A 24085-nucleotide genomic window follows, 5' to 3' on the forward strand; every position below is an offset into this window, starting at 1 on the left:
AAAAAGTACTGGTATAACATAATGAAACTGCCATCCACAGTGTGCTGTGAACTCTGCTGATTGTACACAAAATGTGTTTACTGTTGTTGCGGAGTACTACTGCATATGTGAAAAAAAGTTTTATGACCCTTTTGTAGGTCCAGAGGGAGCTGCAAAGTCAAATAAATAGTTTCAAGAGATGACAGTGTCGGTTGAAGCTGAAGACTACAAGTTTGAAACAAATCTGTGGAGTTGCAAGAAGTAAGTTTACCATGCAGACCTTGAGGTTACATTACCTGCTACTAACGTAACACACCACAATCTGAGAAATGTTGGTGATTGAGTTGCATTGTGGGTAAAGTAGGCTCCAGGTGACAGTGAATATTCAGCCTGGGGGCCGCCAAGCAGGTCAATCCTGCCATGTAGGAGAGAAAAAGTGAAAACAACCACACAGGTGATAAACAAAAAAGGGAGGGCAGAGGAGAAAAAGGAGGTGAGAATGCTATGCCATGTGAGGTAGTCAAAACAAGAAGTTATCAACAATTCCTGTAAAACACAAGAAGGCGGCCTCTCAGTTTCTGTATGAAAAACAATGCGAAACAACTCGTCCAGGAAGCGAGTGCTGCAGAGGTGGCAGACTGCTGTCTCAGATAACAAATGTTCGTGACAGCTCAGAGGACTGGAAGCAAAGATGTGGGGGCGTGTATCTGATGTGTATATAACCGCCCGCCTGCTTCCTCAGCCAGTTTACCACTCATGAGGCATGCGGTGGACGGCCGAGGCTCATTCCAACATAAATAAAGTCTCTGATCCTTCTCGGGATGACGAATTTCTTACAAAGATGGGATTCTTTGCGGCCGGGAAAGGGGTTACAATGGTAAACCAAATGGCCGCAAGTGGATGTATGGGACTGATTAGGACCCTGGAAATGAGATTAAAGACAGATCTACCAACAGATTGAATTGTATTTGCCATAATTGCTGAGAACAGCTTATTCAGTGCAGACCGCAAAAAAGAGAATCATAAAACCAAGGAAGGAGCAGGAGAGGAGAGGAGGGAGGGCTAACTTGAAACCAGCTAGCTTTTTTTCCTCAAGGAAATCAAACCCAGGACAAGTCTTGCATCAATTAGAGGGTGTGTGCATGTTGTGTGTTTGTGTGAACAGAGGATGGGATAAGGGATGGATTAGCTTTTACTCATAAAGTTCAGCTTGAAGCATGTATTAATGATTCTTTTTTCTTTTTTTCTGGGGGGGGGGGGGGGATTAGAAGTATTAGAAATCTTGATTATTTTCAGGCCATTTCAACCTCGCTGTGAAAAGGGAAAATTCCCCTGTGCTCAGTGACTGTGCACCATGCCATGGATTTATCTGAAATGAGATAACTGAAATAGTCCTGACCTCTGTTCTCAGCATCTCGTTGAAAAGGCCTTTAATGAAAAATAAATCTTGTGAAGAGAAAAAGAGACCAACAGACAAATCAATAGAAGCACAGGCCCAAAGATAAAAGTGAGTGCTGTGTGCCAAAGAGCTACTCGCTCTCATTCCTGGGTTGATTGTACTTAAAGTGAAACCACATGAACGTTTCCTCAAGCTAGTGAGAGTGCTTGGAGCTAAGAGCACACATTTACTGTGCAACTTAAAGCCCCTGAACACTTGGTGTTTCTCTGTAACATTAAATATTCATGACTAAAGGAGCGACATGAAAACAAACAAACTCAGCTAATCTGCTTCATTGATCAGATTTGATTGACTGTCGTCTGGCAACACAAAAAAACAAACCCCACAACTGTGAAACATTTTTGATTAAAATGGTGTTGAATCCTGATTGGTGCACAGGAGTTTGGCAGGGGGGGGGGGGGAATTAAGGACAAACATTGGAATTTTTTAGCACTGGTTTTATGTCATATTACGGTCCCATTGTGGATGTTTTGTATTATTATTATTGATGCTCAATAAAGATATATTGAAAATAAATCTTCCAGCATACAACTTAGGATAAGAATGTTTTTCTACAGTTTTGAGTCATGTTTGCTGGCAAGATTACTACAGCACTTAAAAAACTGAGGACAAAAATACAAATAGACATCTCTCATGTAAAATAAACAAATTTGTTCTGACTTTGGCAGACAGTTCTGTGTTCATGTAGGACTTTATTCCTCATAGTAAGAAACCGATTGAGAAGATGTGTGTTTAGGGCCTTTAATGTAACAAGACTGAAGGTCTACACAGCCGTTGACATGCTGGTGGTGGTGCTACATGAAAAATCAGGAGGTCACCAAATGCAGCAGGATGTCTTTACGAAATATCACGGCAATCCATCCCATAGTTGTTAAGGTATTTCAGTCTGGAATAAAAATGGCAGAAGTCACGACAAAATACACTGACAAAAACAACGTTTTCTATGTTAGGCACTTTTATTGATTTTTGTATTACTGATCCACAAACACAAATGTTATTGTCAAAGACAGCAACCAATTTAAATGGATTGGTATACAATATACTATTTATTCAGGGATTTAACGGGATTCAATTTATAGTCTATGTTAATGGTAGAGGGAAGACAGTTAAGTGTTAATTCCTAACATCTGCATAGCAAAATGAAAGATATTTTCTAAACTATCTGTTGATAAAATAGAGTTTTTGGCCAAAATATATATATATATAAAAAAAAAAAAACAAGAGCACGAGAACTTTTCTTGGTAAAGTGTGTTAGCTGGAAGGTAAAGACGGGAGTGCTTCAGATAACTAATCGTTAAGGGCTTTGTCTGTCTACATAAATAAAGAGATCTGTTCTATTCTTATCACATTATGGCGTCCTACGGTGAATGTTACACCTGAACGTGTTTTGTGCCGTTCCACTTCCAGACCTGCTGAATTACAGAATTGTCACACTGTAGTACAGTAATTAAAGTAGTACAAAGCTATGAAAAATATATCAGTGTAAAGGCATGAGAGAGACTCGCTCAACAGTCACAACACCACTACACGACACCATCAAGAGTCACAAAGAGCTGGCTCAGGGGTACGCAGCCCTCGCTTTAGGAGAGTTCACTGCTGCAGAAAATACGGTTTTTAGATTAAGTCAAGCTTCAGCTGGGACATTTGCTGTCTTTAAAAAGAGGTTTGGTTTCAATGTAATGCAGAGCAACAGATATAAATAGATACAGCTCTGTCATTTAGTGATTTGACGTTCACATTTCACACTTATCTGTAAGATTTATAATACACTTCCCAAGTTTTGCAGATATTACAGCTTCCAAAAACAACAACTGCCTACCCCTGGGCCACACTGATTATTACAATTTCTATCAACTTGGCCTGCCAAGTCTCTCCACTAGAGGACACTCTGGTTTCAACAAAAGGACGACTTGCCACTGCAAACTGTAGGACACAGCAAGAGCTTTCCACTCCACCCCCTCCATGACTCAAATCCTGCCAGCATGTCCAGACTTATGGAACCAGACTGTGTGAGTGACATGACTCCCAAATCTGTCTTTACTTTACTATCTATATACCAAAATGGCGAGTAGTGTTTTTTTTTTAGATTGGGATGACATATATATTTAAAGTACTCATATAATGCTTTTTGGCTTTTTCCCTTTCCTTTATTGTGTTATAGATCTTTTTTTGTGCATGTAATAAATAGGTTTACAAAGTGAAAAAGCCCAAAGTCCACCCCAAAGGGACTTACCATCTCCAACAGAAAACACTGTTCACAAACTGCTCCAAACAGCTCTATTGTAGTCCAGCCTTTACTTCTGTGACAAACGTGCCTTTTTAACACGTTATAATGCTCGCCTAGCCGTGGCACGCCCTCATACTCTGCTTCTGACTGGCTAGCTGTGCTGACCTAGCTACTGCGCATGTGCAACTCCCAACAAAGATGGAACAGAAGTGAGATGTCTCACTCTGTAGCTAAAACAGAGAGCTCAACACACAGGGTGAAAAGAGGAGCTGCAGCAATGTGCAGTACAACAAAAATATGGTGTTTTTTGAAAATTAAACCATGTAAACCTATTCTGATATAACCTCTAAATACAATTATGAACCTGAAAATGAGCATAATATGAGCACTTTAATCTTTGGATTATTCTGAAAACACATGTGCTAGTTTGGACCTACAGGAGATGATAACTGCGCCACAAATTGAGTAAAGAGACCCAAGACGTGAATAACGTCTCAAGAAAGTAGCTGACATGAACGAGGTTAAAAGGACAGCTTCACATTTTTTTCCCCCAAGTCTGTCTTAAAATACTGCCCACATGTGTAATCATTCCTTCGGTCCAATCCGGACATGAAGGGATTTCCTAATAAGGCTGTCTCAATGTAGGAGACGGGGGACAAAAACCACAGTCCTCTCTGTGTGAGACAGAGTTAGTCAAATCACGTGGGTAACTTCCAAAATTAAAGACATTTTAGAGCAAAACGTGCTCTTTTTCTTTAGTGATGTCCCTGCGGAGGAGAGGGAATTATTATTATTTTTTTTAAAGATTGTAACCTTGAAAGAAACCCACTTGATAGACTTATTCATACTGCTGAAGCCTCGTATTAGCTCTGGTTAAATGTTTTTTTTTTTTTTTGTACGGAGTCATATCTTACATTATAATCATGTAAGGAAGATGTCTCTTCACTGCCAGTTAAATCACAGCGATCAATAACTCAATTCTTTTTTAAAGGATTTTTAGACTTTTAGTGTCGAGTATGAACAAGAGGAATAATTACAACAAGCAAAACCTATTTCAGTGTTCAGACTTTTAAAGGTCCACTTGAGAAAATGTGAACCTATCCCTCAAATTTGAGCAAACATTGCTGTTAAATACGAAAATACACTGTATGAGAGCTGTCAGGTGGGAATGTGAAAAGTGGTCTTTGTGTTGATGTCCATTTAACATTTCAACTGAGAATTTCAAGAGCGAGTAATCTATTAAAGAGACCTACATGTCAAATAACTCCCCATATCACTGAATATAATGAGTCAAAGCAGCATGAAAATGCAGATTTGCACCATTCAAAATAGATTTGACAGAAATGTATGGTGGTGCACTTTCACATACGGCACTGTAAGATCTTGTGGAAATGTTCCTACATACATGTAGATCATTGAGTCAAAATGATTTCACAGGTCAGTTTGATACAGTAATTGATACAATGTCTTTTTTTATGTAAAATGAGCTTTCTAGTTAAGTTGAAATAACATATTTGTATCTAAAAATCTACAGTTATTCACTTTTACCCACAACACAGAGAATTAGATATCTGGGAACCGAGTGCAGCCAACTAAAAAAAAAACGAAAAAAAAAACAAAACATAAAAAGGATTTCAGAGCAGCCTGTTTGGAGAAATGTTGCCGCACACCGGGCACCCACAGGGGCCACGGCAGGGGAACTCTACAGCGAGAAATGTGAGATTGGTGAATTTGAGTCAGCAGGTAGCATTTTGTTTTGTTGGAGGAAGCTTTAACACACAAACTCCTGTCTCATGCGGATGATCTGCAGTAAGGCGGCCTGGACGTCCTCATCCATGTGGCCCTACGACAGAAACACAGTTAGGATGAGCTTCAGTTAATCCATTTGTACCATATTTCTTCCTTTAAAGGCTCTGTTGTCAATTCCTCCGCTACGGTGCACTTACACCTTCATATTTTTTAATAATTTGGGCTGAGCCATATTTTGTTTGTACCATTTTTCCCCCTGTTTTGATGAATTCATTTGCAGGATTTCCAACTATAGGAGTTGCCATTACATGTTCCCAACCCATCTGCAATGGCTGCCTCAAATAATCAGCAGGCTTTCACACGACATTTTACCGCCGTGTAAACATATGAAGTACCTCTTGCTTTTGGATGGTGACAAAGTGCTCAAAGTTGGTTGATCTTGATTTCACAATAACACAGCCGCGATTCAATAAAACGGACGCAATTTCATAAACATCTTTACGATTATTATTTTTTTTTTTCATTCAATGTTTGCAAGTATGACCGTTTATTCTTTTAATCTGCACTGCCAGTGTGTCATACAAGGCTTCCGCGATCTGTTTAACCTCTCTATCACGTCGACTGCATGCTAACTAGAGCCGTGCTGCAGCGGTTGTGACAGCGCCCAATCTTTTTCTTAATTACTTTCTGTTGCCATATGCAGAAATGTATGACTAGCCAATAACATTGGTAAAGGGAGGTTTTTAGAACAAGTTTAGTTATCAAAATCAGAAAAGTGTTGGTTGGGTATGACCAAGGATTGCCACAAAAGCTGTTATCTCTTCTCCAAAACATCTATCAGTTCAGTTATTCTTTCACGCGTCTCAATTCTAAACCCTGAATCTCTGTGAGCGAGTGTTGTTGTCGGGGTTCTGTAAGGTTATCAAGACGCTGTCTGAACAACGGACCCTAAATTATTTTAATTAAGACCATTCTTATGTTCAATAGAGATTAATGAGAGGAGCTTACCTGTGCTGCGCTGAGAAGATGAGTTCGATAAATTGAAACCACCTCCCTGTGTTGCCTCTCAGCATCCTTAGGGAGCACAAGAGAAAGACGTCAAGTGGTTACGGTTTCGGACAAACTGGCCAGTGGAACTGGTAAATACTGTCGTGGTGCTGTCACTAAATTCTAATTCCACATTATTATAAATCTTCCAGCTACCCACATCCCCTCTCTGCCCTTTGTGGTATCCCATCCAACAATACCCTATCAGCTAAGACATTCCACTCTACTGGCCAGGCGACTGATTCTTCTACATTGGAAACAAACTTCGCCCCCATCCCATGAACGTTAGATCAAGGAAAAACATTGGAATTTTTTTAGCACTGGTTTTATGTCATTCTGCGGTCCCATTGTGGATGTCTTGTATTATTATTGATGCTCCATAAAGATATATTGAAAATTAATCTTCCAGCTACACATAAATCTTAGGATAAGAATGTTTTTCTACAGTTTATTTTTTGTAATTTTGAGTTTGCTGGCAAGATTCAACTACAGCACTTATTTTCACCTCTATTTATCAAACAAAGGAGGTGAAAATAAGTGGTGCAATTACTAAATCACAAAACACATGGATTGTGAGGCCATGATGTTGCTGCATCAACCTTATCAAGAAAACTTTGTAAATATCACTGTGTAAAATGTATTTGTTTTTAAGTCAGTCCGTCAGTCAATGACAAGAAGACAGTTACTGTGCGGTAAATATAAAAAATATAAATATAAAGCAGATTATGCACATGTTAATAATAATATTGTGTATGTCCACTCACAGCCAGCTGTTGCTGTAGGCTCTTGATCTGGCCGTGGAGCGTGTCGATGTGCTGCGTCTGTCTCTTGTTGGGCGCGTTGCTTGTGTATGCCAGCTGGGACAGACCGTTCAGTGCCTGCTTCAATCGCTCAACATCTGTCAGCAACTCTGTGATCTGACGCGCGCACACACACACACACACACACACACACACACACACACTACATCACACATTTACAACATATTTTCATTACACACCATGTAAAACATCTGACTCTCTCAGACATCTACATGTACACACAGCCAAAACAGACACACAAATACTTAGGAGTATATTATCAATTATCAACACATTCTAGTTTATATATTAAACCCATGACTGACAGCAAAGTCGGAAACATTTTACTACCTTCTTGTCTTTGGCTTCAGTCTGCTGAGCTGATGTCTGAATCCTCCTCTGAAGATCACAGATGGTGCTGAGCGACTCATCGTATCTCTCTTTCAGCTCCCTAATTTCTCTCTCGATTGCACGTCCCTTCTCCTGGACGGCCTCCATCTCTGCCCGGGCCCTGCTCTCACCCTCCCTTGCTTGCGATGCCTCCCGATGGGCCTCCTCACTCTCCTTAGCCAAGCTCAGTAGCTTGTTGCTCAGGTTGGCAGCCTCCTCCTCCAGCTGCTGCTTCTCCTTCTTCAGCTGGTTCATTTGGTCTTCCTTGTAGCGAATTTCCTCCAGAGCCTGTGTGGCCTGAAGGAGCTCAGATTGCAGGGCAGATACGTCTTCAGCCCTCTGGGTGTTGTTCTCCTCCTCTTCACGGAGAGCCAATCGAAGCTTGGCGATCTCAGCCTCCAGGGCATCCTTGGCCTTGGCCTGTTGTTGCAGCAGAGATGCCTCTTCCCCACAGCGTTCCTGAACTTCTTTCTGTAAAGCACAAACCCTCTGGGCCTCCTCCTGCTGAGCCTCTCTTGCTTTCTTGCAGTCGGCCTGGGCTTGCTGCATGGCGTCATGGAGGGCTTTAAGCTCCGTGTCATATGTTGCTATCCGAGTCAACTCCGATTTCAGACGCTCCTGGAGATTCTGGATCTGAGCGTTGCTGAGGGCGTTCTGGTTTTGAAGATCAGCATTCTGAAGTGTAGCCTCCTTGTGCTGCTGCTCTACCCTGACCAACTTCCGAGTTAATTCCTCAAATTTACCCTTGAGCTCTTCCTCCACATTCTTGTGCTTTTCACTGGTAACAACAGCAGAGTCAAGTCTCTGTTGAACCGATTCAATCTCAACTTTTAGTTGATCTTTCTCCTGTCTGTTGCTCTCTCTGGCAGACCTTTCTGTGTTATACTTCTCTTCCATTTCCAACAGTTTGACGGTCAACTCCTTCACCTGGGCACTGTGAGAGTGTTCTTTTTCCTCAGCAGCTGTCAGTGGGATAAACTTGGACTGAATAGCTTCCTGTATGGTATCAAGTTCTTTCTTCTGCGCCTCCAGTTCTTGGGTAAGCTTTACCGATTCCTCCCGAGCCGACGCGTACATCCCAGACACTTCGTTTGCTCTCTTCTCTGCTTCGACCACAGCAGCATTCAACTTGTCGGTGATAGCTTTGTGGTCTTTTACGCTCATATAGTCCTTTTTCATCTCCGACAGGAGTTTTTCCAACTTTTCTTTCAACGTGTCATTTGCTTCTTTCACATTCTTCAATTCTCCCGCACTTTCTTTCCCCTTGGTCTCCAACCTCAACATCTCCGCTTTAACACTCTCTAAGGTGGAACTTAACTCCATCTTCACTTGCTCGTGCTGCTGTCTGGGAACATACTCTACCTCCAAGCTTTGTTTCAGAGCCTGGCTCTGCGCGGTCAGCTGTGCACACTCTTTATCTTTGTCTTCACATTTCCTCTGCAAAAGTTCATGTTTCTTCATCAGCTCGGCATTCTGAGATCTCAGAGTGTCCATTTCACTCAGGTGTCTCTCACTTGCGCTTTGGAGACTGCTGATGTTCTCCTGCAGCATGGGCCTCTCGGTTAGAAGCTGCTGGAGTTGTGCCTCTGCTTTTCCGTAACGTTCGCTTGCTTCCACCAGTTTGTCCTCCAGCTCCTCCAAAGCTGTCACCATGTTCGCCCGGGCTTCATCGTGCACCTTCATGGGTATGAAGTCGCTCTCAATCCTGCTGTTAATCTCATCCAGCTGCTCTCGTAGTATCTCTCTTTCCTCCTCGCTCTCGCTGACCTCCTGAATTAGAGCCTGGCTTTTGTTAGTCACATCGACCAGTTTCCTTTTCAATGACTCATTCTGCTCTTCGAGGGCTGCCCGTATCCTCTGTTGCTCCTCAGCAGACATCGCCCCCGATCCTCCCTGGGATGACGGAGTGTCCAGCTTTCGATGGAGCTCTGCCACCTCCTCCAGCACGCGATCATAGTCTTCCCTCAGCTCAGCGATCTGCCGTTCCTTCTCGTCTACCGCGTTTGTCAGCAGGTTTTTCATGTTGTCAAACTTCTCAGCTGGCACTGTGTTGCCATGTTTAGTCTGGGTCTCCTTCAAATGGGTTTCCATTTCCAAAAGGGTTTCTGCTAGTTCGTCTCTTTCTGCAGTTAGAGCTTCCAGCTCTTGGTTCAGCTTTTCTGCCTCTGTTGCTAGCTGGTTCTCGCTGCTCTTGTACTCCTCCAAGGCCTTCTCGCTCTGTTTGAGGCGGTTACGAACGCGGCACACTTCGGCCGAAGCACCTTCATACTTGGCCTTGATGTCCTGGAGCTGGGCGCGCAGTTCTTCTGTCGCCTGGCCTCCTAAGTGTTCCTTAACGGCGACTACATGGGCTTGCAGCTGTTTGACCTTACACTCAGAATCCAGCATCCTCTTCTGGACGTCCCCCAAGGCGTCCTCCAGTTCTTGAACCTGCTGGTCGGCCTGTTTCTGGATGGTGTCTCGGCTCTGAGCCAGCTCTTGGCACTCTCGGTTTTTACGGTTTAGGGCAGATTGAAGGCGTGCCGTATCGTCCTCTGCTTCCTGTTGTTTTCTCTTGACTGCCTCAAGTTCACGCCGGAGTGCATCCAGTTCAGCAGAGACGTCCCAGCCTACAGTGGGCTGACTTTTCTCTGGAGGTCTGGACAGGGAACGTGATACGACAGCATTCTGGAGCATCTGCAGAGAAAGAGGAAAAATGTATTTAATGATCATTATTAGTCATTTTCATGGAAAGCCAGCTACTTTATTTGAGAGTACAGAATAGGTGTTGACTGCTTTGTGATACATTCACAAAGAGGTTCTTTAGCTTTCTTTCCTTAGATTTGTAATCCTTCGGCACAGACTGACTAGTTCTTAGTTATAATTTAAGAAGAAAGAAAGAAAACCAATCAGCATCTGAATAATGTATAAGCAGTTTAATTTGTATGCGCATGTCCTGCTGTTGTTCCTGTACTTTGTAAAAGTGCTTTGAGTAGTTGTTAAGACTAGAAAAGCGCTGTATAAATGCAGTCCATTTACATTGTTGACACGGACTGCTTCGATACAAACTACTAAATGCTGTATTTTAAACATTTGCAGGTGATGTGAAACTGTTCCACAGATGAAAACGTACCTGATCAGAATCCAGGCTGTGAGCTTGTTTGACCAAAATGTTTTCTTTACCTGCAAGACAACAGTGTAAAAACATACCATTCAAAGCTCCTCATGCTCTGCAGGCGACGGTTTGAAAAAATGATATCAAATGTTTCTTTAGGATTCAAGAAATGGAAGGAAGCTTACCTTTGATAACAGATTGCCCTGAGTAGTCCCCCTGTGAATACAGACAGATAAACATTCTCATTACAAATGGTTGAACTGAGACTTTTTAGATTTGAAATATATATTTATTTACAACACATTGTAGAACGTTTTAGCAGCACTGATTTATTTCAAAAACTTGCTGTAATGTTCACTACATGTATTAAGCATTTTCTCAAAGCAGACTCACAGTTGCCAGTTTATTAGGGACACTTGGCTAAAACGAATGGAGTCTAATACATCAGTACTGCAATATATCCTCTCTCCATGAAGGTTACAATGTTTTTTTTTTTTTTTTTGGATTAAAACAAAACAACCGTTTTAGAGACGTTTGATTCACTTGTGTGATCATTTTTGGGGGAGAGGTGCTTCTGTTATTTAGCCTACCCTCCTTGATATAAATGGGATGGACAAAATAATAGAAGAAAAAAAACATGTCAGTATAATGCTAAACAGTTCAATAGCACCACGAGAACTAAAGGTTCCAAATAAACCATAAATTGAATCAATACAAAAACTAAACAATACAACCTTCATGTTTTTTATTTATTGCAGGCCTGTTGTATTAGACTGCATTAGTTTTAGCTAGGTGTCCCTAATACACTGGCAACTGAATGTTGGTTTACTAACACACAACGTCAATTTAAGACTTTCAGACTTCAGATATTGTCAGGACAACAACATGTAAATTACAGCTTGAGAAGCACCTAATACCAAATATAGGTATACAAAGGTATACAAATAAAAAAAAACTGTATTCATTTCCTTAAGGATTAAAGGCTCAAAGTAGAAATCAGATAAGAATAAAGTCACTGACCAATGTACTCCGGAGCTGGACCTTGACAGTCTCCAGGCCTCGAGCTCCTTCTTCTCTTTCTTTGGCACTGAGTAACACCTTCAACTGCTCCTTCTGATTCAATAGAGAGAAAAACAAAGGCCCTTTCAGATCAATACATGACTGATGATTAAGTGATGGCAAATACAGTTAAATATACCAAAAAATATATATACAAAAAAAGGTATACAAACTTCAATTGCAATTATGCGGACTATTCAAAAATACATTTACGTAGATCTTTTTTTCACATCTTTGAAAAATGCAGATAATGCCTGTTATAATATAGCTAAATAACCGTTTGGTGTAAAAACGCCCTGTGCTATGATTTTGTCACTTCTGCAGGTACTTTACGTAAGTAAAAGAAAAAAACAGTATCAAAGTAGCTTAGTGAAGGCGTTTGGACCAAAATAGACTTTACTACTTTTTTTTGACTTCATTCATTTAGTGCTGTTTAGCAAAAAGTGAATTTGTTTTCATTGTTAATTGTTAAATAAATGATGAAGAGGAGAGTTCTTGGTAGTCAAAACTGACTTCCAGATCTCTCTGTACACATCCATCATTCAACAAGTAGCAACTTTCAGGAGAACGGGCCTCATTCATGAAACATACAAGAGCATACATCGCAACGTGTGTACATGCACGATGACATTTGAGAGTCATAGATTTTTTTTTTTTTTTTTTGTTAGTCTTTCTTTCCTTAGTTTCCGACTGAAACAATGGAACCAACATTTCCTTTTAGATTTCTTAAAGGAAACTACAAAATGGTGAATTGCCACATCACTTGACCTTACATCCTGAATGTGTGGCCCGGGTAGGGTGTTATTTAGTGCTATTATGTAACAATCGAGTGGCATTTCAGATTGTGCTACCTTCCTTTTCCCTTGCCTTCACTTCCACGTGTACAGTTCTTTGTTGATACAGCACCAGCAACATCCTCCAGTTTTTCATTTGCTCTTATTTTAAGGTTTCAGAGGTCATACAGTAACTTGACACTGTCTCCACGTTGCACTCATGGCTGCTGCTACTGTTTATTAAATGTTATGTTGATTATAACGTGCATCCAGTGTAAGGTTCTTTCAAACAAATGTAACCAGTAAAACTATTGAGAAAACTGTGAAAAAGGCCCACAATGTTCAATAAATAATTGTTGTTTCATACCTCTTTTTGAGTGTCTTCCACGGCGATCTTTTCCTGCAGATGAATAAAACAGATGTTATATATTAGATTAAATTCAACTTTGTCATTGTGCAGAGTACAGTGCAGTTTGCGTCCAACCAGAAGTGCAAAAAAAGCAGAAAAGTGCAATGTGATATTCAAGTATAGACAGGTGGTGCGTAGGCAGGACAAGAAATATATTGCAGTGTTATAAGAGCAGAATAAATATGGCTATGTAATATGAACAGTGTATATACATTCAATTGTGTAATTAACAACTGACAATACGGCACTAAAATTCCTTTGATCATGAATAATTTATATTAGCAATCAGTATTAAAAGCCTGCTCAGCCTCCTCTGTGATTAGAACATCTTTACACAATCCCTGATATTAAGATGATGACATTAAGCCAAGAGAGCTTGACTCAACTCAGCTTTTATTATGTATATTTGCTTATATTTGTCACCCAAACCTCTAGTTTTGGACCCTCAGATCTACTTACCCACAGAAAGAAAAACAAGCCAGGACAAGCGTGCCTGGAGGGTTTTACTCTACTGTACTGTATTCTCTAGCTGAGTTGCTCTTGTTGTGTTGCTGTATTGTTTACCTGTGTGAGCTGTTGCTGTAGCATGTTGACCTTATCTAACAGGGCTCTCTGATCCTGGTGGTACTTCCTGAGATTTTCCTGCATGGTCTCGTTCTGCCTCTCCAAGTCCTGAAACAAACACCCACAAATAAAACCATAACGCTTATAAACTTACAACCAAAATACAATTACTAAATGCAAAAAGAAGTAATAATTCATCAGTACTTTATGGATATGGATGTCTTGATCACTGATTTTGACTTTTGATGGAGTGAATTCCAGCATTCGCAACACTCGCACGTAAACGGCTTGTGTGTTTGTGAGGAATAGGGAGGCTGAAGTTAAACAGCACTTACGTGTATGATCTGATCCCTTTTGTTAACCTCAGCTGCCTCCGATCTCTCCGCTGAATGCTGAGAATGAGACAGGATCTTTTTTACAACCAGGTTTTGAAGATATAACATTACCATAGGCTATGTAAGCGTATGGAACAACTCTCACTTATAATCACTAGATGGCAGTCCTATACATGTGAGCGGCAGTGAGTACCTTATAGGTTCAGCTATATGAAAAGGCTGTACCAAGTCAAAGAAAATGATTTGAAATGTGGAACAACTGGAAGAAAATGCAGAATCGGGAGGCTTCAAAGTGTCTTAGCATTTGGATGCTGGACAGGAAGGATTCGGAATTATTAATGTCAACAATGGCTTTGGGATGCAAGCACTCTTGACCTTTGTCATCTTTTAACAAAAGAGACCATGGAAACAAAATGGCACTGCCAAATTTCAGTTCATAGTTATTCCCATCATGCCACATGAGCACATGAAGGTCCTCTGAAAAATGTAAAGCAGTTTGGAGAACAGCTGTTCCTCACTATAGGTGGGGTTTAATAGATGATGTGAGCCAGCAGAGTAAATGCATACAGAATATGCATATTTTTACATTATTTTTCTTATTATATATTCCGCTAATACACTGCATATATCTATATTATTCATACTACTATTATAATGTCACTGCTACTACATTGCACATATCTGTACATGTTGTTCATACATTGTTCATATTACATATTTATTGTGCTCTTATAACACTGCAATATATTTCTTGTGTACCACCTGTCTATACTTTTTATATCACATTGCACTTTTCTGCTTTTTTGCACTTCTGGTTGGACGCAAACTGCATTTCGTTGTCTTTGTAGTCTTACTCTGCACAATGACAATAAAGTTGAATCTAATCTATAAAAAAAAAAATGTACCTGTCGCTTCCACTGTTCCATCTTTGCAGCCTCCTTATCTGGAACAAAATGAGAAAACAGCAAGTTCAGACTTCTTCCCATATGTTATCAAGATTTACCAAAAACAGGTATGTTTGCAGTACACGGTTTCTTTAAAACATGTTCCACGATAGAAATGCACACAAGAAGCACAACAAATAGATCAGAGAATAATACGGATTCAGGAAATAACTGTGAAAGTCAATATTATGGCTAAAGATATTGTGAAAATTGTTGACTTACTGGCATGAAGATTAGAAAATAAAAATCATACAGAATATTTACGTTCTGCATTGACAATAATTCGAGGTTCTATAGCAGATCTAAAACAGTGTAAAAATATGTTGACAAACGGCATCAGGGCATCGGCTGTTTTTGCCTGCATGTATTATGGTTTTGACATATTTTTCAAAGTGTAGCCAAAATGTGCCACACTTTGCTGTTGCATTTGACAGTCACATAATTAATACTTAAAATATTTTCATGCAGCTTAAACAAAGCGAGCTTGTTGCTCCTCATCAAAATCTCCTTCTTCATGGTCTGATGGATGATTGTTGCTATGGTTCCATTGTTGCTATGTAACGACCATGCTGATCATGCTCTCCTTGCATTTATTTCAAAACAAGCTGCTACGAGATTCTTTTATTTTAGGTTTGTTTTGCCGTCTGACCTCTGGTGGCTTTGTCGAGGTAACTTTTGACCAGCGCAACAAGCTCCAGGTTCTTGCTGAGGCGAGCGTAGTGAAATGCATCGTGACCCAAGCCGTCAACTGCCTTCATGTCGGCGCCGCTCTTCAGCAACACCTCCACTGCATCCTTACAACCGTACTCGCAGCCCAGAATCAGCGCCGTCCTGAAGGGGGTCGACAAACACAGTTTACGAGCAAGAACATGCACATACTAGCAATGAAACAATTGTGTCACTGAAAATGAGGCTGTCAAATTAAAAATTGTGGCAAAAAACAACAATTTATTGTCCATTGTGTTCAAATCCAGGGCTGTGGTAGCTGAGCTGAGTTGTCTTGTTCTTGTCACCTTCACCCTTGAACTCCTCCTCTTGTCAAATCTAGTTCTTTTTTATTAAATGTATAAGGACTGTCTTTGCTTTGTGTTATAAAGCTAAGCTTTGTTAAAATGTTTCTATAGTCCTCTTTGCGAGGTACATAAGATCAATGCCCTTTCAGGAATACTTCTTTTTTGATAAATGTCCTTAGCTAGCACAGAATGTTCCGTTTTCTCTGTGACTTTATATTAATGTGAGAAAGACTGTCACTGCAGGGATTACAATTTGAAAGTTTTCTGATAGAATTTGAAAGTTTTCTGTCTTGCACTTCCTTATTTATTGACTTGTGGATGTGTGAAACACAATTTTGTTTTATGTGGTGCATAAAAATGATAAATAAAGGAATCTTGAATCTACAGAAATACAAACAGCACGACTTGTTTAAGTCATCAACCTCTGCCATCTGTCAAAAGCTGCCTTTTGTAAGCAACACAGACTTCCAATTATTAAAATGGAGATTTGCCAACCCTACCAAAAGGTAAACACCACGAGGGAAGATCTCTTACTTGTTTTGTTTGTCCCGGATGGTGATGTCTGCCCCTCGCTCCAGCAGCAGCTCACAGATACGTGGATGACACATCTGGGTTGCCAGCACCAGAGGTGTCTTGCCATCCTGGAGATGAACAAAAGATATTGTACATCCATCCACAAAATTGGAAAAACAAATCTATTTGTATCTCACCTCAAAGCATACAAAGGCCCAGAGTAACTCAGAACATAGGGAGCACTTAAATATAGAGGGCGCTCATTCAAGAGAACTAAATTAAGATTTAGTGAATACCTCTTTGTGCTGCTCTAACTGACCTTATATGACATGAACGACTGCTATTGGCAAGGTAACAGCCTTGAAGGAGCAAGCTGATTAAAATGCTTTTCTACAATGACAACTGAACACATGGAAAATGAAGTGAAAAAAAATAAAAATTCTCACGAAATCAGTGGTATTCACAGAAGATCCGCTGTCACAGAGAAGTTTCACGCTGGAGGAGCAGCCAGCCATGACTGGGAAGTAAAAAAGTAGAAACGACTGCAATCATTCCATCCCATTTATCACTGAAATACACGTGTGCGTCCATCAGCTCAAGCATCAGCGCGGACCTGGTTTAAATGCTGAAAGGGTGAAAAGCTAAAGAAATATTCTCTTTAAAATCAAGACAGATGCCAGGTTTTCGTTATTGCACTGCAATATTTTGTATATTGTGGAATCTCTGCTGATGCCATTAAATATATAGTTAAAGCACTATACTACAGTACTAGAGCAGAGTACAGTCAGTATTGGAGGAGAGTACAGTTACTAGAGTAGAACAGAGTCAGCTTTAGACTAAGCACTATACTTAGGGCTGTGGTTCCTATTGATCACAAAAACAGAGTAATCCAGAAAAAACGATTATTTTGCACTCCTATTTTGTCTTGCGTTCTGAATGAGAAAAAAAAAGTATTAAGGGAAATTACACAGTTCAAAAGGTGTTTTTACTGTTGATTTGTTTCACCGTTTTTTTTTTTATTCAATAATTGCAACATCTTTCCAAAAGTCAATGAATAATCATGTTAAATAATGGTGATTATGATTTTTTTTCCCATAATCGAGCAGCTCTAACTATACTACAGTACTAGAGTACAGCCAGTACTTCTATATAATAGAATAGAATAGAAGAGAAGTCTTACCAGCATCATGTAGAGCTGTTCGTCCTTGTAGGTCCACATTTCCAACTGGACTGTTGTGCTGTAAATGAACACAAACACAAGTTGGAACAACAGAATCAAGTGAAGCAAATTATCTCACTAGTGCTGAAATATTTCTGGATCCCTGTCGAGTAAAATATATCTGTAAAATAATCAAGTACAACATTGAATACATATCTAAGAGCCCCACTTCAGAAAATCCTTTAAAAAACATATGCAGCAATGGTTGAAATTATAAGGAAGGACGGAACATGGAATGATTCTTACAAAGTATCATGGCATAGTGTCACTAAGTGGCCTCAAAAGCTAAATAGAAATAAAGAGAATCTGAATTAACAACTCAATCAAGCTGTTGATGGGAAGCAGATGGGTTAGTTTACAAAGATGCTACAGTTGGACAATTACTCCAACAGAGGAAAGACCACTGGTTGTTTTTTTTTATTTCAAATCTACGCCTGAGTGCAAATAATCCTTTTAAGTAATGGTTTGATTATGTTACAATATTGTAGTTGTGGTAGAAAATCATTTATGTCCACTGGTTGGCAGTGGAACCTGAGGGGCAACAGCAGGCAGGTCAAATTAGGCCAAGTGGCGCTGTGCTGATATGCATGTGACATCTCTACCCAGTAAGTCAGCTGGTTGGAGTGTACCACTGTGGTGATGAGGGCCTGCTATGAAAGCCTTGAGGACTCAATGCTAACAGGGGCCTGATGTTGCTGGGTAAGCTTGCCAGCGAGCACTCTGGCCCCCACTATAAAAACCCAACTCTCTCCAGCAACAAGGGCCAAAAATTAGCAGCAAGCTCAAATGACAAAGCGAAGAGGGGGAGGGGGTGAGTAGAACGGCAATGGGAGCTGACGATGGAGCATAGAGGGGGGATATCCTATACCTTGAGGGTTCGGGCTGACGGAGGGAGATAGTGGAGGTGGTGGGTGTTGGTGTCCAGCTGCTATGTCTGGTGTGATGACGGCACCAAGAATGGACGGCAGGTTTGCAGGAGGGTATGCTTGTCAACACCACTGACAACCCCCTGCCAACAGCCGCACCCTCCGTTAGATCACTGCCATGAAAGAGGTGGGGGCAGGGGGAAGAGCTACAACGCGCACAATATTGCAGAGATAGCCCCCTGATTGTAAACACATAAATCCCCCAGTGGGGCACGGTGACTCAACAGGGCCTACTGTTGACCGATACAGAGTGGGCTCGGCTGCCAGAGCTGTTGGGCAATAATTATTTAAAGGAGCTGAGAGGGGAACTGCTCTGACTGGCCAGTGACTGGGAAGCTGCTCTGTGGATCATAGATACAATGTGTGCAGATACACAACACACCAACATGAGGGGCAAAAACTCTGAACAAAAAACCCCTCAAACAACCCTAAAATATGAGATATAATCTTGTAGTTTGGCATGCTTTCTCACAGGAGTAAATATCAGTCATCGGCACAAACAGTGTTTGAGTATCACAGGGAGGACAACAGTACTTTACCTGCAAGAGTTTCTGCACACACAGAGAATGTCCATTTCTTGAAGCCAGGTGAAGAGCACTTTTACCTGAAAGCGATAAATGCAACAATCAGAAAATGAAGTCCATTCCCAATCAAGGCTTTACATTGTATGTATTTTTAGAGCCAAATGCAATGTGCAAATATCACTCAACGAGTCACTGTAAGATGCTACTTGTAGGTCAATAGCCGCACTGTGCCAAACTGCAAAAGCAAAAATAACTGTACTGTACATATGACTCCGCTTGTATCACTTAATCATGACAAGGCCATTAAACTCAAATATTATTCTGTGACAAGCAGCCAGAATAAATCACTCTGTTGATCGTTCTGCTAATTTTCTCCAAATTTCGAATGACAAATTTCCCTCACAGTCTATGTCACTGCAGTGACAATATTTTTCAGTAGTGCTCCGACCAACCAGTAGGATTTTATAGTCCAGCAACAAGGTTTTGCACCCTCACCAGATTCCCATTTGGAAATATGTCCAATTGAGTTTTTTGGGGAAGCCTTCCATGCGGATACATTTCCATTATCTTATCTGATGGTAACAATTCTACTTTGGTATTGATCCTTTTAATTTGTTTAAACTATACTTGCTTGTAAATGGTAAATATTGATTTCTTAAGCTACTTCTTAATCTTTTCTTTGCTGGCTGACTGTTGAGGTTGAATAGCTTCTTAGCTTATTTATAGATTTCTTACCAATATATCATTGGTCAGTTAGTCATGCAATTATTAAAGCAAACCTACAATATTTGCATCCTGAAATGGATGAGATTCAAACATATTCAGATGAAAATACTTTTTTTTTTTTTTTTTTAGAACTACTGCTTAATCATTGTTACAAGAGTAAATGTAATGTGTTGCTTCCATCTTTGCCTCGCTGCCTAAACCTTTTGTCTAAATTGCTTCTGAAAGTATGTCTCTGGCTCATTATAGAGCCTAATTTCACATTCCAATTTATGATGGCAATGCTGAGCAGCGCTCCGCTTTTATTCATCGACTACACAGACCACTAATAGGACCAATTTTCTGCCTATCACATCCTCACCGCCTTCCTCAAAGTAGAAATCGTGGTCTTGCACGAGTACCTTAACCTGCTTTAATTTATAATGTGACAATGTGGAAATGACATCCCACCGAGTGCAAGGTGCGGTGTGGATAGCAAAAGCAACACACAAACTCTTGCAAAGGACTTTGTAGATGGTCCACATCTAAATAAAAAATGATGCTTCTCGGTTTGTTTACCAAGTGTACCAAATGTTCTTGGCGTTTTTCAACTGTATTGTGTTACACTGCAAGGTGTTATCAAGTCTACCCTCATTGATATAATGGGGGTGGACAAGATTTTCAAACACATCAAAAGTATATAACTGCAGCTCCAGGGTACTGCTTTCATCCAACCTGTACTCACCAGTGGCATCACTCGCAGTGACATCAACACTGTGTCCCAGGATGAGATTGAGACAGTCAAGGTGTCCTCGCGTTGCAGCCAAATGAAACCTGGAAAACAAGAAGAGAGATATTAAAAGAGGAAAACAGACGGAGGGAGATGCCAAGAGTAGGCACCATGGAGTAGAGAAGGGCCAGTGAAAAAGTGATAGGGTGTAAAGGGAAGGGGGGTGAGGGTGAAACTTAAGGACAAGAGAGGGCTGCCAATGGACGCCTGGCTCCATGCTATCAGCAAGATCAGCATTCTTGAAGCAAATAACAAGAAACCTCAGAGTCTGTAATGACTCCAAGGGAACCAAGAGTTACACAGAGTTTTTGTACTGTATCAGCTTCACTGTTGTATACATGAGCACTATCAAATGATAGTTTAAAAATATTAGAGACAACCTGCCAGAAAAGGAAGTCATTATCTGCTTTCTGTGTCCCCTACTCTTTTTTTGGCTGTGAAGTCACCACCCTTAGCACTTTAAAATTGAAGGAATATTATGCTGATAAGAGGTAAAGTTTAAGAATAATCTTACAGTTACACTATGACAACATTTATAAAAGTTTGCCTATATGTCTTGTTTGCATAATGTGATAAAACTGAACGGCCTGCATGGTAACAAGCGATACGAGTTATCAGCCACTTCGCTGACCTGAATATATTTGTATTCATGAGTTTCTAAAGTTCATTCTTGAACTTGGAAACAGCAGTTGAGAGACCTTGAAACTCAACTTTTAAGCCCACATGGACAAGAACTCCCTAAAATGCTCAGGAAAAAAAAAAAAAGGAAAATATAATTTCCATGACAACTGTCAAACTCGTAATGAGGGTCATGTAATTGAATTGAAAGCCCCAGACCAACTACTAAATGAACATTGATATGTGATGTCAACACCAACAACATGTGTTTAATTGCCACAAAGTTTGCATATTCCCTAGTTAATTACCTACTCAATTAAGTTTCCCACTGCACGTGTTTGCCAATTTCGACTGGAAACATTCCTGTTCCCCTTCTCTGATTAAACCCACCGCAGCACTGCCACCAACAGCCATGAAGGTCTCCAAAGCACTTGTGTGTAAACCAATCTTAGTCTGTCACCCATCAAGGCACATGAACCTGTTTATACACTAAGCCCGAGGTATCTGCCAAGGAGACAGCTAGGCTGTCACCTCAACACTGCCGCGGGTATTAAAAGCCGTGTTGATGGCCAGGAGATGCTGGTTCTCTGGAGAGCAGTGGAGGGTCCTGACCTCTCGGGGCAAACAGCAGACAGGAAGTAGACCAGAGCTATCCAAGTTAGGGGGATATGTGGATAAGTGATGTGATTTGCCAAGCATTTTCCAGAAGGTAACTGAAGGAATGTCTCTGAACAGAGTTAAAAATACGTAATTGCAAACTTGAATTGGGGGTAGTGGATTACTTCTCAACTTCGTGAAGAATAAAGAATGAGTCGCGTGACAGTGAGTGGCGCAAACAGCTACCAAGATGTTTTACACTAAAAATCATGTATTTGCAAGTACATTGTGACTATATGCAAGAAATCACACAGACAGATTTGATTTAGGGGGACTTAAACCCACTGAAATAGTCCTGTATAAAAAGTTAACTTTGGTCGGCACAGCTTAGACTGCTAACATAAATTGCCAAACCAACAAAACAGCTAAATGTCTGACACAGACCAAACACAAATAATTGACTCTGTGGAGATATACTGCTCACCTGCCCGGAGACCTCAGTAAAATGGTTAGAGATCAATTTTGGGACAGAGACTAATGGGTCTGGCTTTGAGAGAGCACATGTCATTTCATCTTCACACCTGCTCCTTGGGTGATTTTCAGGTTGACAGTTTACAGGATATGGTTGCTATTTTTAAAGAGTGGACAGGGAAGAGTAAACCAGAGAGTATATGCTGGTAGCTAAACCATATACAGTGCATGATGTGTGTCTCTAAAGGCACAACAGTGGCCTCTGCAGCTTCAAATACTACCAAATTATTTTTGTCACACTTGCCCAATCATTGCTGCACATTGTTTTGAGAAGAAGAAGAAGAAGAAGAAGTTTCTGCAAGTCCTCGGATACATTAACATGGGCATGTATGTGCATTATAGAAGTGGTCACTTATGATGAACCCATAATGACTTATTACACAATTCTAGGCCTGTCACGATAACAAATTTTGCTGGACGATAAATTGTCCCAGAAATGATTGCGATAAACGATAATATTGTCGTTCTGAGACCATTTTCATCTAATATAATGATAATGGCATAATAATGCAGGTACACCTTTTCAAAGATCAATACACTTTTATTTCTAAAGAATATTTAACACTGGAACTGGAAGACATTTTAAATATCCACAATATGTCTTTGATCTCCTTTAGTATGTCGTCTTTCACGCCGTTGTACAGTTGTGGAATTTCCGTTTGTGACACGTATGTTCTCCCAGGCAATTCGTACTGGCTGTCAAATGTTTACAGCATTCGTCGAGTGTTTGTGCGATGGACTACAGACTCTGTACTACATTTAACAATTATTTATTAAACACTAAATATTAAATTTACATAATATATAATTAATAAATTATATCTATCTATCTATCTATCTATCTATCTATCTGCCACATGGCAAGTAAATGTTTGTATCAAAATAGTTCTGTCTTCATTTTGGCGAAGGTGCAGCTACTTTCTTCTGCTCCTCTGCTGTCTGCAGGTCGGAGCTTCGCGGGGGCGGGCCGACACCCACACACAAAAACTGGCGCACACACCAGACGCCAGCCACCACATCACTTCTGTTTACTGATAGCTATCGTTTACCTCAGGCTAATTAATTAGCTAGTTAGTGGCGATTTTTTGGCAGCCAGCCTTCCAAAAGAAAGCACAATGAAATTAAATAACCGATCATTAACCGTTGACCGACAAGCAGGTAACGGAGTTACTTGACTTGACTTTCCGCACTCCGTGTCCGCGGACAGCTGTAGGCTTGTACCGGTTAATGGTCTGTGCATTGTTGGACACATGCAGCCACTTTCCTGTAACCGCTTGAGAGACTGACAAGTCCACAGCGGCGTGTATGTCCGAGCCTGTCTCCACCGCCTCCACCTGCAGGTTGTCAACTGTATGCTTTAGAATGAAAGGGAGAAAACAGGACGGCGAGTAACATGGCGGATATCGCTCTTATACTTTTTTTTTTTTTTTTGACGGCGCCTTAACTGCAAAGTGCTGCGGGAAACCCTGCTCCAACAACTAGCGTTTTCTCTGTCTCTCTCTCTCTCTCTCTCTCTCTCTCTCTCTCTCTCTCTCTCTCTCTCTCTCTCTCTCTCTCTCTCTCTCTCTCTCTCTCTCTCTCTCTCTCTCTCTCCGCCAGGAGTCCCGCCTCCCCACACAAAGAACATGCGACTGAGAAGAGGGTTCACTCCTATAATCCTTTTAATGAAGTCAATGTTTGCTGATCTTTTATTGTTGATGTTTTTCTACAACACAGCATGTGAAGGCATTAGTGGCGTAGTTGACTTGAAATTCTGTTCTCAAGCCGTCATAAGATTAGGGTCCACATCGCGCAGATCCAACTGTGAAACTCACAGCTTGCTA

At 40.7% G+C, this 24085-nt stretch overlaps 1 protein-coding gene across 3 annotated transcripts in view; it reads right to left on the reverse strand.

Annotated features, from left to right (window-relative positions):
- Nucleotides 1-2165: 2165 nt before the first annotated feature.
- The window catches only part of uacab (uveal autoantigen with coiled-coil domains and ankyrin repeats b), a 50885-nt gene continuing 28965 nt past the window's right edge, over nt 2166-24085 (reverse strand). For 2 of the 3 annotated variants that reach the window (XM_078275381.1, XM_078275448.1), the window contains exons 3-19: nt 20472-20560; nt 19040-19104; nt 17536-17593; nt 16802-16872; nt 16377-16483; nt 15479-15660; nt 14791-14828; nt 13886-13942; nt 13551-13658; nt 12945-12977; nt 11766-11858; nt 10931-10961; nt 10764-10813; nt 7613-10327; nt 7226-7378; nt 6423-6488; nt 2166-5508 (exon numbers count right to left, since the gene is read on the reverse strand). In XM_078275381.1, the coding sequence (XP_078131507.1) occupies nt 5437-5508; nt 6423-6488; nt 7226-7378; nt 7613-10327; nt 10764-10813; nt 10931-10961; nt 11766-11858; nt 12945-12977; nt 13551-13658; nt 13886-13942; nt 14791-14828; nt 15479-15660; nt 16377-16483; nt 16802-16872; nt 17536-17593; nt 19040-19104; nt 20472-20560 (3988 nt within the window). In that variant the 3' untranslated portion in view covers nt 2166-5436. The remainder of the gene's footprint in view (nt 5509-6422; nt 6489-7225; nt 7379-7612; nt 10328-10763; nt 10814-10930; nt 10962-11765; nt 11859-12944; nt 12978-13550; nt 13659-13885; nt 13943-14790; nt 14829-15478; nt 15661-16376; nt 16484-16801; nt 16873-17535; nt 17594-19039; nt 19105-20471; nt 20561-24085) is intronic. The other variant, XM_078275501.1, reaches the window with a different exon arrangement.

This window comes from Sander vitreus, chromosome 1 (assembly GCF_031162955.1).
Source record: "Sander vitreus isolate 19-12246 chromosome 1, sanVit1, whole genome shotgun sequence".
Taxonomy (NCBI): domain Eukaryota; kingdom Metazoa; phylum Chordata; class Actinopteri; order Perciformes; family Percidae; genus Sander; species Sander vitreus.